The 16,457-nt window shown below is 45.8% G+C and overlaps 1 protein-coding gene across 2 annotated transcripts; it reads left to right on the top strand.

Moving 5' to 3' along the window:
* Nucleotides 1–334: 334 nt before the first annotated feature.
* Nucleotides 335–15,602, top strand: Sell (selectin L). Of its 2 annotated transcripts, none has more exons than XM_013015741.1 (8): nt 335–506; nt 1,489–1,570; nt 2,826–3,212; nt 4,569–4,676; nt 6,635–6,820; nt 8,388–8,516; nt 12,053–12,071; nt 15,211–15,602. In XM_013015741.1, the coding sequence occupies exons 1-8, from the start codon at nt 348–350 to the stop codon at nt 15,227–15,229; spliced, it is 1,089 nt and encodes a 362-aa protein (XP_012871195.1). In that variant the 5' UTR covers nt 335–347; the 3' UTR covers nt 15,230–15,602. The 2 variants fall into 2 exon arrangements, with proteins under 2 accessions (XP_012871195.1, XP_012871194.1); XM_013015740.1 differs by having other exon boundaries at nt 1,489–1,585.
* Nucleotides 15,603–16,457: the final 855 nt, after the last annotated feature.

Raw genomic sequence — 16,457 nt, 5'->3', positions numbered from 1 at the left:
AGGGAGAGAGAGGGAAAGAGAGGGAGAGGGAGGGAAAGAGAGGGAGAGGGAGAGGGAGAGAGAGGGAGAGAGGAGGAGAGGGAGGAGGAGAGGGAGGAGGAGAGAGGGAGAGAAAGGGAGAGAGAGGGAAAGAGAGGGAGAGGGAGGGAGAAAGAGGGAGAGGGAGGAAGAGGGAGGGAGGGAGGGAGGGAGGGAGGGAGGGAGGGAATAATCTCAGCACAAGATGCTTCAGTCAGCAGCTGGTTTTCCTCGGGAGGTGGTGGAGGTCGCCCGCCCGTAGGAAAGGGGTGGGGAAAGAGGAGGGGGAAGAAGCAGAAGAGGGGGAGGAGGGAGGCTGGGTCAGAGGGATGAAAGGGGGTGAGCCCTGCTGGTGCTGCCCCGCCCCCCGCCACCCTGCTGCCCGCAGCAAACTCTTGCACAAGGACCCCAGGCTCCCAGGCCCCAGGAGAGCTGTGCGCGCTGCAGAGGAGCAGAGAGGAGAGGAGAGGAGCACCAGAGAAGCCATGGTGAGCCTTGCAGCCCACACCATTCCCAGATCCTCCAGAAGCTTCTCGGGTTGTCCTGGCAGGAGGCAGGCATGGGGGTGGGCAAGCCATCCATTGAGATTTCGGGGTAAAAAAGATGACAGAATCCCCCCAAAATGTGGTCAGAGTTTCAACAAGGGGACCCGCCCATTCCTCCCCCTCTGCCCTGTCTCTTGAAGATCCAAGGAACACTTTGGCCACGGAGGCCTGAAAAAGAATAGAGCTTTAAAAAATGCAGAGAGCTCTGTGGTCTCCTCATCCACTTGCACTGCTTGCAAGGTCTCGCTTTGTATTGGGCACAAAGACGTCTCTCCTTTCCCATTTCCTCCTTGGTTATCTCTGCTTTTAGGTAGTTGAGGCATATTGACTCACCAGGGTCAGTGTGAAGAGATGGTGCTAAATGAGAATAGCGCTAGTGTGTGAAGCACCAAAGAATGCTTTTTACAGATACCCACGCCAACTATGACATGGCTTAAAAGCTGAGCTGAGGGGCTGGGAAGGTGGCTCAGGGGTAGAGCGCTTGCCTTGCATGCATGAGGCCCTGGGTTAGATTCCTCAGCACCACATAAGCAGAAAAAGCTGGAAGTGGCACTGTGGCTCAAGTGGTAGAGGGCTAGCCTCGAGCTGAAGAGCTGAGGGACAGCGCCCAGGCCCCACGACTGAACCCCCTCCCCAAAAATAAATAAAAGCTGAGCTGAAAAGGAGGTATAAAATGATAGAAATGTAGACTAATACCAGACCAACGATGATGAGCAGCTTGAGACTGAACTATGAAACCAATGGAAGCAGCACTGAGCAGCAGCTTGGGAGTCGTTTGATGTGATTTTTCGCCCATGTTTGAGAATTCTCTTCCCGGGACAGGCTTCATAGGCATACATGGTCTAGTCTGAATTGTATGAACATGATTGTCAAAGTGCTGTAAATAGGAGGCTCACCCAAATATCCTTTTGCATTTTCTTTGCAGATACTTGCGTGGACGCGTCAGGGTGCGGGGCGGGGCTCCCGGGCCCTGAGCGGACTGTGGCTGTGGACAGCGCTCTGCTGCGGTATGCCCTGGTGCTGTGCATCACCCCTTCTAACTCCTGCTCTTCCCTCTCCTCTAAGACCATGTGCTTGCAGGGAAAATTGTTAGGTCAGCAGCTGTGAACCACCCCTTCCGTGAACGTCCCTTTTCTACTTTTTTAGTTCGTTCTCAGAAACACGTGAGCCCTTTCTTTACCTGCTACCCCCTGTGTGGCCCAATCCAGATCCTGACAATCCCCTGGGAGTCTCCATGTCCTGCCGGTTCACGTTCATGACGAGCTATCGCAAGAAGGCTAGGCTCTCAGGAGTGAGGCCAGTTGTTCAGCATTTTGTTTCCTATGAATGGTTGTTGTGCATAATGTAGTTTCTGCATTTGCAGCGTGAGCTCCACCAGCTGGGCACTGGTGGCTCATGCCAGCTGCCCAGCAGGCTGAGAGCTGAGGATCACCGTTCAAAGCCAGCCCAGGCAGGAAAGTCTGTGGGACTCTTTTCTCTAATTAGCCACCCAAAAGTTGGAAGTGGAGCTGTGGCTCAAATGGTAGAGTCCTAGTCTTGACCACCAAAGCTTGAGGAGAGTGCTTAGGCCCTGAGTTCAAACCTAGAATGGATGTGCACACTCATGCGCACGCGTGCACACACACACACACACACCACAAAACTAGGGTGTTTACCTTTTGGTGTTTCTTCCATTATGTTGCAAGTTTTATGTCTGAGCTGTCGGCTTCCCATCAACACCTTTGGACAGACTTTCCGCTTCCTCGCAAGCTTGTGTTTTCCGCTCTGACTGTGCTGCACACCGCCCGCACATTCCCTGTGTGGCCTCTGTCTTTTTTCTTCTGGGAAGCCAGGATTCCTTTACCCATCACGCATTTTCTGCATCTCTTCAAAGTACACGCGCTGCTTTATGAACCGAGGGAGACCGACGTGTTAAGTGATTGACAGGCACTCAGAAAATGCAGCATGAATTTCTAAAGTACGCTGGTTAGACTTCACTGGAGAGCATTTAAGACACTTTCATGAAAATAAATCTAGAAAAACCATTAAATGGGGGTAAAATCATGCCATGTGGTGAGAGCCTTCTACATTCAAGCCAGAAGGTCCCAGTTCTGCTTCCCATTGGCAAACGGCTCCGGCTCCCGAGACAGTCACTTACTCTTTTACTTTGGGGGGGAGGGGCTCTTGGCTCCTCCTTTGAGCTGGCAGCTCAGCCTGGAGGGGGGGGGCTCCTGCCAGCTGTCACGTTATGTCAGTAACGCGTTTTATGCTGATGTCTTTCAGATTTCTTGGCATATCATGGGACTGACTGCTGGACTTACCATTATTCTGAAAAACCTATGACCTGGGAAAATGCTAGAAGGTTCTGCCAAGAAACTTACACAGATTTAGTTGCCATACAAAATAAGGCCGAGATTGAGTACCTAGAAGGGACCCTGCCCTTCAGCCGATATTACTACTGGATAGGCATCCGGAAGATCGGACAGACATGGACGTGGGTGGGGACCAACAAGTCTCTCACTGAAGAAGCAGAGAACTGGGGGGCGGGGGAGCCCAACAACAAGAAATCCAAGGAGGACTGCGTGGAGATCTATATCAAGAGGGAAAGAGACTCAGGAAAGTGGAATGATGATGCCTGCCACAAACGCAAGACAGCCCTGTGCTACACAGGTGGGCAGCGCGGGGGGGGGGCGCCTCAGAAGCCCTCAGTCAGGACGTGAGACTCAAGCCAGGTGGGCAGCGGGGGGGGGGGGGGGGCGCCGCCTCAGGAGGCCCTCAGTCAGGACATGAGACTCAAGCCATGCGAGTGACCAAGTCCTAAAACCCCACAGCTCTAGCCCTCGAAATAAGCTTGAATCAAGCACATTCTGAGCATTTCTGGTGTGTAAAAAGCCAGTCCTTCTTCCCAGCGACTCTGTCCCTCTAGCAAGTGACAGCAAGGTGTTAAGGCTAGTAGGTTGGGGGGGGGGAGAAAGTGAGAGAGAGAGAGAGAGAGGAGCCATGCGCTCGGTGGTGGAGAGGCAGGGGGTTGGTGTTGAGAGTTCGCTCGTTGTGAAGTAGAGGTTTAGATGTTGCAGGTCTCAGCTCCTTCTTAATAATTCTGTACACCACCACATTGCATGATTTTTGTGGCTGATGAAAACTCCTGTAAGTGCCATTACAATAATTCCAGCCTAGTTAGGACTTGCCAATCCCTATTTGAGCAATGACGTGGAGTTACTTTGGCTTCTGGAAAATGGCTCCTTGGGGTAGCATGGGCTTTTTAACTCGAGGGCTGCCTTCCTGTAAAGACAGGGATGGCCAAGCAGAATACAGAAATGACTGAGGCCAGACCATCATGGAATGCGTTTATCACACTAAATACAAGGAATAGCAAAGGTTCTCATGCACGCTCCTACGTTTTCCTAACTTAAAAGCAAAGAAAGGTCTATAGTTAGTATATTCCACAAATGAAAAAAATAGCATGAAATTTTTATACACACAAAAGATTTGAAATAAAGAAGGTGGCCACAAACTTGTTTTAGACGGGGAGAGAAAAAAACAAGAGAGCTAAGCTGGGTGCTGGTGGCTCACGCCTGTCATCCTAGCTACTCAAGAGGATTGAGGTTCAAAGCCAGCCTGGGCAGGAAAACTTGTGAGACTGTTCTCTCCAATGAACCACCAGAAAACCAGAAGTGGCTCTGTGGCTCAAAGTGGTTGAGTGCTGGCCTTGAGCATGGGACAGCGCCCAGGCCCTGATGGACCAAAAATGGGCTAAGAGTTCTAAAAGGGGTGAATGTGACCAAAGAACATTATATATCTATGTGGAAATCTCCGGGTAAACTCTTCACATGATGGAATGCTGGGATTATATAAACGTTTCCTAAGTATTAAAATCACCTCAACAAAAAATTATGGATAGGGAAATGACCAGAAACACTACCATATAACTGACAACGGGTCATCCCAACAAAAGCATTGTGGAGAGGGGAATGACCAGGAACACGAGCACCGGAGTCTACTAATGCTTGTGTTCTGACCTTACAGCTTCCTGCGGGTCCCAGTCATGCGGTGGTCGTGGAGAATGTGTCGAAACCATCAATAACCACACCTGTAACTGTGAGCCGGGGTACTACGGACCCGAGTGCCAGCTTGGTGAGCCGTTTCCTTTCTTTGTTTCTTCCGACAGTGCCACACATTCTATAACCCGTGGTAGGAGTTGGCTGGGGCAAACTGATACGAGCCATGCTGAGAAACGGGAAGTTTTGACCTGTTAGTTATGCTCCCCTGCTGCTCTCTTCCTGTGGACATTTCATAAGTCAGCATGAAGTTTCATTTCACAAGTTCTTTTTTTTTTGGTACCACAAAGAGCAAGGTGTTGAGTTAAAACCCTGTGCAATTGACAATAAAGAATCAGGCATGGAGAGTTGTAAAGTCAGAATGACATGGAGCCATTTACCATTAGGAAGTACGCTTGTTCGCTGACAGGCAGGGGCACACAGGAAAGCACATGGAATGATTCAGACTACAGATCAGAGAAAGAGAACGCGTTTATTTGGGCCCGGTGTTTCAGGAGAAGACAAAGCAAATATAGATCTTGCCTTCAAAGGATCTACAGTTAATTAGAGGACATTACCTATGTTCATAATTGAGTTTGAAGGAAAGCAAGACACACTAGCCTATGCTGTAGAGATGGGGGAATGTGGAGGGAGGGAACCTGTCCTTCTCTAGGTTTGGCATTTAAGGCAAATGTCCTAGGAAAAGCACGTGAAAGAGCTCCTCATAGGTCCTGAAGTCATTCAGAACCATGGTGATAGAAATGGAAGGCACCCATTTAAAGTCTTGGACCCGGCCAACCTCTACAAGAGATATCAAATCCTTTGAGTGGTGTTGGGCCAGATTTCAAAAGTATGAAGTATCTGGTGCATACAATAGAAAACCAATGCTTTTGTGACAAACAGTGCTTTTGAAGAATAAGGACTTGAGGCTAACATAGATCTAAATATCAATCAGTTAAGATTTCATACTTTAACATTTAACCTTAGAGCCCTGAATCCCACCTGATACTTATCTCCAGTGTAGAACTCTAGTTTTCAATCTGTGGATCGCTGCTTTTCCCATTTCTCTAGGCACTGTACCCTATTTTTGCACTGGGTGGGGAGGGGCGGGAGGTGGTTGCTTTCCTTCATCTCATTGTTTTCTGGTTCTCTTTCAACACAAGGAGCATTTCTCCCCTCGGTGGTTCCTTCTTGGATGCTTCTCCAAGCCCGTAAAGTAGTTTATTTCTCATCTTTGGTCTTTAGTCTATTGTTCTTCTGATTCTACATCTTGCTCTTGTGAAGACTCACATAACTCTGTGACCTTTTGATGGACAAATCTGTCATTAACAGTGTCCTTTGAGATGTTCACAAGCCTGTCGGGTCTAGCCAGTTCACCTTCCTTTTTCTGGAGCCAGCTTTTACACGGGCACTCTGTCTGTGGTGAACCTCTCTCACCTCCCCCGCGGTTTTGCAAGGAAATACGCTATCAATTCGTACACTTACTATTGCTCCAATTACTCTCCTGCTTGACAGCCCCGTCGCGGCCCTCTTGATCTTTCTCCCCATTTATTACAGTAGTCTTCAACAAGAACGCCACAACTTTAAATCAGTTCCACCCAAATATATTACTCATTCTACTGGCAGGCTGATGAACTAAAACATGTCATTTCTGGGTGGCAATTATCCCCTTAATTTGCATCTATCATTTGTCTTAAGGGATAAAATCTAAGTTCATCAAGATCTAGAGTAACGTTTGATAGATAGTAGACTAAATCAACGAAAAAGCCAGGTGCTTTGTCTTAGCTCCCATCTTCCTAGCCATGTCTTGCATCTTGCCTTTCCTCCTCTCCCCTTCTAATAATCCCCAAATACTTACAGTTCTCCACCACTCACACTGGCTTTGGATCTCCTTCTCTCTCATTACACATGGCTATCTAGTCATCTTGAAGACATGATTCAGAGACTGTTTTTTCCAGGACTGTTGTCTTGAATGTATGCCTATCAAGTGGCAATGCTAGCATTCAAATCCATCAGGTCTTAACGCTTCCAACTCTGTTGCTTTGCTCATTGAAGTGGTCGAGTGTGAGCCTCTGAGCGCCCCAGACCTGGGCACCATGGACTGTGTCCACCCTTTGGGAAACTTCAGCTTCCGCTCCCAGTGTACCTTCCTCTGCACGGAGGGGACAGATCTAATCGGGGCTGAAGAGACCAGCTGTGGACCCCTGGGGAACTGGTCATCTCTAGAACCAACCTGTCAAGGTGAGCAGCTCCGCATTAGACAGTGTATTGTGATACAATGCCATGCAGATAAGGGAATGCAGGGAAGAAGTCTGCATCATTTCCTGGAGCTTAATTTAGCGTGCATTACACTGTGATGCTTTTCAAAGAGGTTTGTGTTTTTTTTCATTTTAAATTAAATGATTATGTGATACCAAGGAATTGAACCCAGGGCCTCATGCATGCTAGCAAGCACTCTACCACTAAGCCACCTTTCCAGCCCCAAAGAGGTTTATCCTCATTAAAATGAAAAAGAAACCTCCCAAACAGACAAACAACAAATTCTTCTTGGGCCATCTGACTATGTGAAAGATGATTTATAAAATATAATTTATAGAAAAGTAATTTATAATTTATAGCAATATAGTAGGGATTTTCTGTATTTTTTTGTTTTTCTCAATGTCACGGCATCAATAATAAAGGTTTGGTGAACCTCCACTGAATTTTAGATCCTGTCCTCTCAATCACACCCATTTCACGTGCTGCCCTACGTAAGGCCAGCTGTGTTCTTGGGGTGGGGAGCAGAGGTCTTTCCCAATTGTTTTCTTTGGTATGTTCGCCAAGTCTTCTTTTATTTTTCCTGTCGTGTAAACTCTTAGGAGAATAATAACTACAAAAAATAACTACTACCAAAAATGGAAGAACAGTTTCCAGTTTTTTTTTTTACTCACTTAAAATTCAGAGAAACTATCCTTTAGCTGCCAAAATAATTCACACATTGGAGAAAACATGGTTTATCTGTACTTATAAAGTTTTGATCACACTTGCTACATTTATGCGCCTGCTTCACCAGTTTCTATAGTTTGTCTCAAAAGAAATGTCAGCATTCTTTACTGAAACCATAGAGCAAATTTGACCCACTCACTGAATGGAACCAATCTTGGGCCTGCTTCAGAGACAAGATACTTTTCAGGGCAGCTCAGGTAGGCTTTACCATGGATAAACAAGTGGAAATCATCACCGTTGACTGCAAAGAATCAGGAGCAGACTTGCAGGAAACGTGTGCCACTTCAGGGGGAGCTGGGAGTCACCAGGCTGGGGTGAGAGCCTGAAAGGGCTCCCGGGGCACTGAGCCTTCTCCGTTAGCTCCTCCCCAGCTCAGCCAAACCATCAAGAAAATGAAGTCCGAAAGCATGGGCAGAGGGCATTTCCACAAGTTGGGAATTTCTCAGTTCTTCTTTTCTTTATTCCTGAACTTATATTAAGACTTTTCTAGCTCTTCTCTATATGTCAGAGTACTAAACGCTGAACAATTCCAGGCAGCTAGACACATGGTGACTACCTTTTGCTAAGATCTTTAGACACAGCCCCGAGAACCGCAGCAACCCCAGATCTGAGAGCTGAGAAGACGTTTCCAGCACAGGCTGGGGAAGTCTTTGCTGTAGAGGAATTGTGGGCTCTCCACCAATAACCAATTTCCCTTGGTCAAACAGGAGATGAGGCATGAAGTCACCTCTTGTTGGGAGACATGAGAAGGAAATAAATCTCCACGGCTAAGGAAATCGTGTTTCTGGTCTCACGCTCTGCACCTCGCTGATTTCTGTTTCAGAGACAGGCCGGACTTTCTCAGTGGCCAGCGAAGGTGGCTACAACCCCCTCTTCATTCCAGTGGCGGTCATGGTCACGGCCTTCTCTGGACTGGCATTTATCGTTTGGTTGGCGAGACGACTGAGAAGAGGTATGTGAGTTTAATTTCTTGTGAAAATGAAACAACTTTAAAGCAAAAAAATGAAAAGAAAGAAAACCCACAGGAAACTCGAGCTGCATAGAATCAACGGCAGCAGGTGCCAAGCTTTGAGTTTCATAGATTCCAGTGCCTCAGACATGTAAATCAGCTCGATAAAACGCCTTCATTAAAAGATGCCAGACAATGTTTGATTTTCATTAGGCAAACCTTTTTAAAAATGCCTATTGTCTTTCAGGTACCTTACTAGGGTGATAGCCAAATTAGACATTCTAATGGTTCTTGGCTTTTAAAAAATTCTGAAAGAGAAGGAAAAACACATAATGTCCATCCTCTAGAAGACTATGTGCTGGGCAGGTACCAGTGGCTCACGCCTGTAATCCTAGCTACACAGAAGGCTGAGATCTGAGGATTGTGGTTCAAAGCCAGCCCGGGCAGGGAAGCCCCGGAGTGAAGCTGTGGTTCAAGTGGTAGAGCACTAGCCTTGAGCAACAAAGCTTAGGAACAGTGCTTAGGTTCTGGGTTCAAACCCCAGGATGGTCACACACAAACACACACACACACACACTCACTAGTATAATTTTTCTAAGATATGAACCAAATGTCCACTAAGCTGTTCACGGAATTGCTCTGAAGTACTTGACCTTGTGAAGCGTCAGCTACTACCTGTGAGAGCAGCGCTGTCCCTGGCAGAAATCCGCAGGCACCCTTCCTGGTAGCTTGTTCCCAAGGCCAAGGGCACCTGGATACTTGGGGGGTGTCCTGGGAAGCTACTTTCTGCTACCTAGGTTGGAGGTGGAATCCTGCAGAGAAGAACACCCGTCTCCTGCCCCTCCCCTGAGAGGGTCCGTGCAGCCGCAGCCTTCCGCAGGATTGGGTCTTCACTCCCACGTCTGGTCAGACTCAGGAGGCAGACCCATTCGAAGCTGTAGAAGTCACAGATACTGGGCAGCTGCTGTGGGACCCCTGTTTCAGGAGAAGATGATGGATGGCCTCGAAGCGATTGCTAAGCAGTCCTTCTGAGCCATCTGCCTGTGGTACCAGTTAGATTAGCATGTATTTTGTCCTCTGACTATGCGGGTCCCCGGCTGTGTGTCCTGGCAACTGCAGGGATGTACTTAGCCTGTCCACAATGAGCTGGCACTGGGGTCTGGTCCTTCATTCTACCCTGAAAACTGGAAGTGTCAGATTAGCTTTCTAACCAGCCTAGAAAGACCATGGAGAAGCCGTTGATGAGGAGCAAGAACTTTACTAACTGTAACCTAACCACACTGACCCATGAAGATGTCTGCCCTGTCTCTGAGAGAACTTCTGTGGCATTTGGATCCCGCCATGATAGAGTACTGGGTTCCTAACAGCAACTTCACTGGTGCGAAAGAAGAATGGCAAATCGTTCTTGCCATTGACTTACCTTTCTTTCCCTTGAGACTTTAAGGCTGGAACCCAACGTTCCTTGGGTGATTATGGCAGAATTCAGGGGGTGGAGAGCAAAGTGGGCGATCGCATATTAATCACACATTGGGATAAGCTATCGCAATAACGTCAAGGATTTGGGGGCTGAAAGTCAGCTTAATAAGGAAGATATTTATTCCAGATTCATACCCTTCAATAAATAGTCGTAGCACCAAAAGACAGAATGGAAGTCACATGTATTTAGAGAAGTCTCACTGGTGAGGGCTGTTTGATAAGCAGTGTAAGAAAAGAAGTAAGGTTGTTTTTAGTTTTTTTTTTTTTTAACCTTGGAGTCATTTCTGTACAAGATCTCAAACTGATAAGTTGAGAACCCATGCCCCCACTGTGGGAATCAGTGTGGGGCAAACAGGAAACAGATAACGGGCATGTAGGCTATTTACAGTTATGCCAGCAATGAGAACACACACCCCAAGATCACCGACTGTGGCAGGAAAGCTGGGGTCACATGAAAGCCACATTTAAATCGTCTACCAATATTTCCAACTTGCAAGCAATTGGCCTTGTGTTCTAACCCTTTTAGTTGTACTTGGTTCTTAAACACAGGAACAATATCTTTTTTTTCCTATAGACACAATGTCAGAAATGATCCTAGGGCCCAGGCTGTACTCCTACTGGGTTGGTTGATGCGTTTACAAAGATAAAGGGAAAAGTAATAAACCTGTAAATACACATATACCTCTGTTCTGAGAATTTGATCTTACTTTTTGCTGCTGATCCAGGCTTGAACTCAGGGCCTGGGTGCTGCTGCCCTTGAGCTTTTTTTTCTTTCTGTTTTTTTGTTTTTGTTCTACTACTTGAGCCACAGCTCCATTTCCAGATCTCTCTCTCTCTCTCTCTCTCTGTGATTAATTAGAGATAAGAGTCCCATGGACTTGCCTGCTGGGCTGTTTTCGCACCAAGATCCTCCTATCTCAGCCTCCCGAGTAACTAGAATTATAGGTCTGAGCTAATTGGGGCTCAGCTGTTCTGAGAATTGTCCAGAAAGCTGGAGAAAGGGAGCAGGTGACATTTTAGCGCATGATGGCTCTGATCTTTTATTAGATGAGTCCTTGGAACCTGGCTGTAGGGCACCTATCCCAGCAATCTTCGTATCAGACATCAACTCCCTTCTCCCGGGCTAGGAATAAGGGAGAGTTCCAGAAACACATTCCCCTGGTGAAACACTTTGTATTCCAGAACCATCTTTCTCTGAGTAGTCACTAACATTGGCTCTGTTTGGTAAAAGAGTCAAACAGCATGTACCCTAGACGCTCTTGTCTTCAGAGTCAGAAAATTAGCTCCCCGCCCCTTTGGTTAGAGGAATTTTCCACTTGAACCAACACACAGGGTAGAAGAAGGCATGAAGCTGAACACATGCCCCCTCGCTTCCCTTTTCTTCAAGAAGAAACCTCCTCAGTAGGAACAGAGTTTTGCTCTTACATGATTATGGGTTTCATTGTCCCTAAAAGAAAAGCAACGTTCCTGTGAAGATAAACTTGACTCTTCTGGGGTCTCAGCTTATGCCACCAGCAGGCAGAATTTTGGCTGAAAGATTTTACACAGTAATTTCTAACACTAAAGGATTAGAACGGAAATTGGGGACAAGGTCTAGGCTCTGGCCTACAAACTTTGAAATACATTTCCTTTTGTCAACCCAGTAAGGAAGATGGAATTGCTATCACCTTTAGCAGAGGAAGAAATTGTGGTTTACAGAAGAGAAGCAACTTGTTCAAAGACAGGTCCCAGCCTCCAGGCACCCAAACACGGCTTTCATCTGAGTGGAAAATTCAATGTTCAGCCACGGAAATAATTCTTTCTCCTTCAAGAGCCTTTCCTGCTTTTATTCTTCTTTTATGTTGCTTTCCTAAAGACCCCAATTCTCCAGCTCATTTCCAAAAGGATGTAAATTCACAAAATCCATTCAAAATGATAACTTGACCTAAAAAGCCAGAAACAGTCAACTTTTAGGGGCCGCCTCAGGTCCCCCTTACTTACCTAACACATGCACATTTCAAAAGACACATCAAGAATGCAATTGCCTGCTTTCCACTAATTGCATTTTTCGTTTGTATTTTTAGGCAAGAAATCTCAGGAAAGGTAAGTTTTGCGAGTGAGGCATTTCCATGTGTCGATTCTTTCTCTACTTTGTTTAATATGCTTCCTGTTATAGCTTAATCCCAAAGTAGATGCAATTAATTAATTTTACAAAGGGGGGGTCATTGAAGGGAAGTATCCAGGCATGGTAATAAGTCCCTTACCTCCCTTAAACTATTTTTTGTACTAGTGGAGCTAAATAGATGAATATCTGTAATAATCTGTTAGGAAAAATCAGTTAGCCAGAAGGGGAGTTTTACTGATTACCCTCAAAATTCCTTTTCAGTTTTTATTAGCATATATCATATGTACAAGGGGGAGGTTTTCAGTTTTTATTAGCATATATCATATGTACAAGGGGGAGGTTTTATTAGGACAGTTCCATACCTGGGCACAATGTATTTAATCAATATGTTCATCTATTTCTTCGAGGATTCAAAGCATTCTGTTATATTATTTCTTGGCCTGGCTGAAAATACCTCCAGGACCTATACATATGAATCAAGGAGTATTTAGTTCCACAAGAATTTATTGAGAATGTACCCCAGACATGAAGAATGAGTCCCTCAATGCCTAATGCAAAAGGGTAAATGACTCCTACTCTGCTTCCGCAGCATGGAGACGGGGGCACGCATGATTTCCAGGTACCACTGCCACCAAAAAGGCACTTTAAAAAAAGCTTGGCCTTGAAACCCAGATTCTTTCGTTGGCATAATAATGCAGACTAGCCAGATGGAATGCAGACACAGGAGAGTACCTGATCCACCTGACAGAAGTGAACATGGGAAAATAGTTCAGTTTTGTGACTCGCTTTGAAACGTATGGGAGTTTAAGTAAAAAGAACTATGGAGACGACACGTCTTGGGTGGTGTGCTGAGCACCCAGCCAGACAGCTTGGAAAGACATGGGTAGGTGTCTGGAGAGGGCCAGTCTGAGCTTGGACAACATGCTATCCACAGCTGTCACTGAGAAGATCTCAGTGGAGTGGGCTGTAGCTCAGAATGCAGCAGAGAGGGGCTGGGAAGGTGGCTCAGTGGTAGAGTGCTTGCCGTGCGTGCCTGAGGACCTGAGTTCGATTCCTCAGCACCAGATAAGCAAAAAGAAAAAAAAAAAGAATGCAGCAGAGAAACGGAGGGAGATGAGCCAAGGAAGCCTTCTACTGGCCCCAGGAGAGCACAGTAAGCCTGTCTTACTTATTTATGGGTTTATTATGTGTAGCTGTCGAGCAAGCATGGTTGGTGGTAAATTTTGTTTTGATCCCAAGAAACCTCAAAAACAAAAGAAAGGTAAATTCCTGCATCACATTGCTCAGCTGAAGCTCCGAGTCAGGCCCGTGGCATCACCAGCCAGGTTTCAGTTGTGTGGTGCAAGGGAATCAGCAAGGACACATGTCTTTAGATGGGAAACAGCGGAAAACCCGCTGAGGATGAGAAGGTCAGGCAGAATGTGGCTGTCCTGCGTGCGCGGCCCAGAAGAGAGCGGAAGGGAGGCTGACCCGGATGGCACTGGAGTCCTTCCCTTCCTTCTGCTCTATTTTCTCCTTTATTACCCCATCTTCTCTTTATAGCACAGATGGCGTCCTTGTAAGAAGCGAGTCTGTTTGGTAGGGGGGGCTGGCCTCCATATCTCCCTGAAGAAAAACTACAAGATGTAAAGCCCAGCGAGGGGAGGTTTTCTGGCACTATGTACCCAAAGCTGTTGTCTGCCCACGGGAACTGCACGCTGTCCTTGCTGCGAGGTGGAAGCAGCTCGGTTCATCCTTTTAGGTGCCTTGAGGGTGCAGGAAAAGACAGGTCTGGACGCATATGAACACTAATTTAATGAGCGTATCAGGCAAACAGCCATAGCATGGCGAGCGGCTCACTGATGTTTACGCGAATCAGGTTATAGTTGATTACCCGTCACCTGTAAGCTGGAGAGCTCAGGGCTCTCGACTCCTAGGTTACAGTTCTAAGCCCCAGAAGCCTTCTTCCCAGTCATGTGAAATTTTTTGCTTTTGCTGTTTCACACCAAACCATTGTGTTACTGAGGTTACTGAGGAAGGCAGGGGGAGCAGAAATAGAGTATGTTTCTAGAACAAGCCAAGGTAGGATGAAACACTATCACACTAAATTCTATGTGTCAATTTCTGAAGCCCCTGAGCTCGTTTTCATTCCTGTGAGTTTTTGGCTGGTGAATGAATGACTTTTTGGGCATCTGTGGTTTTGATTCTCGCCGGTTATTTTGACTTTTGCAAGCTGGTTCTTCTGTTTGTCACCTCATTTGCTTCCACTGTCTAAATTTTACCTGGGTAAAAGTTACACCCAAGATACACAGGAAGATACGATGCCAACCTCAGGGCAGGGTACACGTGAGATTCTACTTTCAGAAACTTTTTTTAAGCTCTAAATTGGCAAACAGGTTTGCAGCTGCTGCACTGTGGTTTTCCCTGATGGTTCATCACCAGACCAGAGCTATAGAATCTGGTTCTATGTTTGAAAAGTGCTAAGACAAAACAAACTTGATTTTCCTTTGTCCTTTCCAAGAATGAGACAATTGAAACATACAAAAAAGACATATTTTTCATTAAATGAAATTTGTCACTGTCTCACTAAATTATATTCTAGCAGAATTAGGCATTTAGAACCACAATCATTCTTTTCATGAGTTTTGATTTTCTCTGATTTCACTTTCCATTTGAGGATATTGTCTCCTACTGCCTCAATTTTCCACTGTTCAAAGTCAGTATACAATCTATCTCAAAATCAATAGCTCTGGGAACAAGTGCTGCATCACAGATACTTCACCAACTGTGGCTATGGGCTGAGAATCCCAGGTACCAATCAGACTTTTGAAGCAGAATTTGAATTGAAACTTACATTTTCTCAGTAGTAGAACATGCAAATAAATGTAAGAAGGGCCACTGCAGGAGTCTCTTCCCTTTTGCCTTAGAATGTTTTGTTTCCTGTCCAAAATTCCCAGGAGAACACATTCCCTTGCTTCTAACGTGTTATTTTTCTTACTAACACTTCAAGCTTGCAATTTGCTCCATTATCACCTTTGGGAAAATGCCTACTTTTACTGCTCACAGTTGTCATGTTTGCAAACTTTAATTGTTTTTGAGCTCCTGGGCTTAATTTGCAATCTTTTGCTTTTCTTTTAGGATGGATGACCCATACTAGTCTGTCGATGGTGAAGGAAAATTCTTAAGCTACGAGAAAAATCACTGGGAAATGACTTACATCTTTCCACGGTATCTTGTGAAGAGAAAGTGTTTCCTTCGGTGCACTTGGGAGATTTCTTCATGACCAACAGCCCCTTCTGTTCCCCTTTGGACCTTTATTCATTCTCCTACTCACAACCCACAGTTGATCTTACATAGCTCTGTTTTTCATCATCTTTTCTAGGGAGAAACAAATGAGACCAGACTAGAAAGGAGGGGAAAGATTTCTATGGAATATAAAGATGTCGAACTTTGCTCTTTCCTATTTCTTATTTCAAGTGCCATTTCAATAATGTACTCAATAATAAAGGTTATTATGATCCTGTATATAACATGACATTGCTTTGTTCAGTGAAATAAATGTAGTTTTCCCCCCACCCTGACTGTGCCTTTCATGCTTCCTTAGCAGAAGATTCTGAAGGTTTTCCCAGAGCTAGAGCAGAAGTAGCTCTGAGGCTAGACTGAAAGATGCACTGGCTGAAGAGAGAAGCAGGGACGAAGTGCCACAGAACAGCTTTAAATCCAGACCAAAGCTTCTGAAGTTTATGCAACAGTGTCTGGGAAAAACTTGAGCAAGTGAGGGCAGGATCACAACAGAATTCGAGATTAGGAATTGGGCAGAAATGGAAGCAGAGACACTCATTCATTAAGGTAACTGTTCAGGCAAGAAGATTCCACTGTGAGACATCGCGAAGCGTTTGCGTCTGACTAGCTGGGGTGGGGGAACGGAGCGTCACCGGGAGTGGAACAAAGCCCTCAGAAAGGAAAAAAAAATCAAACAAAAAAATCTGGTTAACTACAGCTTATGCAAATATTCCTTTTTCAAAGATCTTGTAGGAAAGTCCCTCCTTTGTTATTTTTCCTCTGATTGAATTTATCTCCTTTATTCTTTTTTTTTTTTTTTGGTCGGTCATGGGGCCTGAACTCTGGGCGCTGTCCCTCAGCTCTTCAGCTCAAGGTTAGCACCCTACCACTTGAGCCACAGCGCCACTTCTGGCTTTTTTGCTTATCGAACCCAGGGCCTCATGCATGCAAGGCAAGCGCTCTACCACTGAGCCACCTTCCCAGCCCCTCCCTTATTCTTAATATAGGATCCACTTAAGGATATTTACAAAGCGTCTGTAAATGCAAAGACAAGTAGAAAAAAAATCTGAGAATGGGAAAAAGCCTCAGCTTGAAAATGCTGT

This window comes from Dipodomys ordii, unplaced genomic scaffold (assembly GCF_000151885.1).
Source record: "Dipodomys ordii isolate 6190 unplaced genomic scaffold, Dord_2.0 Scaffold27, whole genome shotgun sequence".
NCBI lineage: Eukaryota > Metazoa > Chordata > Mammalia > Rodentia > Heteromyidae > Dipodomys > Dipodomys ordii.
Note: the sequence above shows the minus strand (reverse complement) of the source record. Positions and strands in the feature narration are given on the sequence as shown.

What these genes read in the sequence shown, in the direction of transcription:
- Sell (XM_013015740.1), top strand. Translation starts at nt 348, where the DNA reads ATGAAAGGGGGTGAGCCCTGCTGGTGCTGCCCCGCCCCCCGCCACCCT. An exon ending in CTGCGGTATGCCCTGGTGCT is followed by an intron (nt 1,586 to 2,825) that starts GTGCATCACCCC and finishes GATGTCTTTCAG; the next exon opens with ATTTCTTGGCATATCATGGG. An exon ending in CGGACCCGAGTGCCAGCTTG is followed by an intron (nt 4,677 to 6,634) that starts GTGAGCCGTTTC and finishes TGCTCATTGAAG; the next exon opens with TGGTCGAGTGTGAGCCTCTG.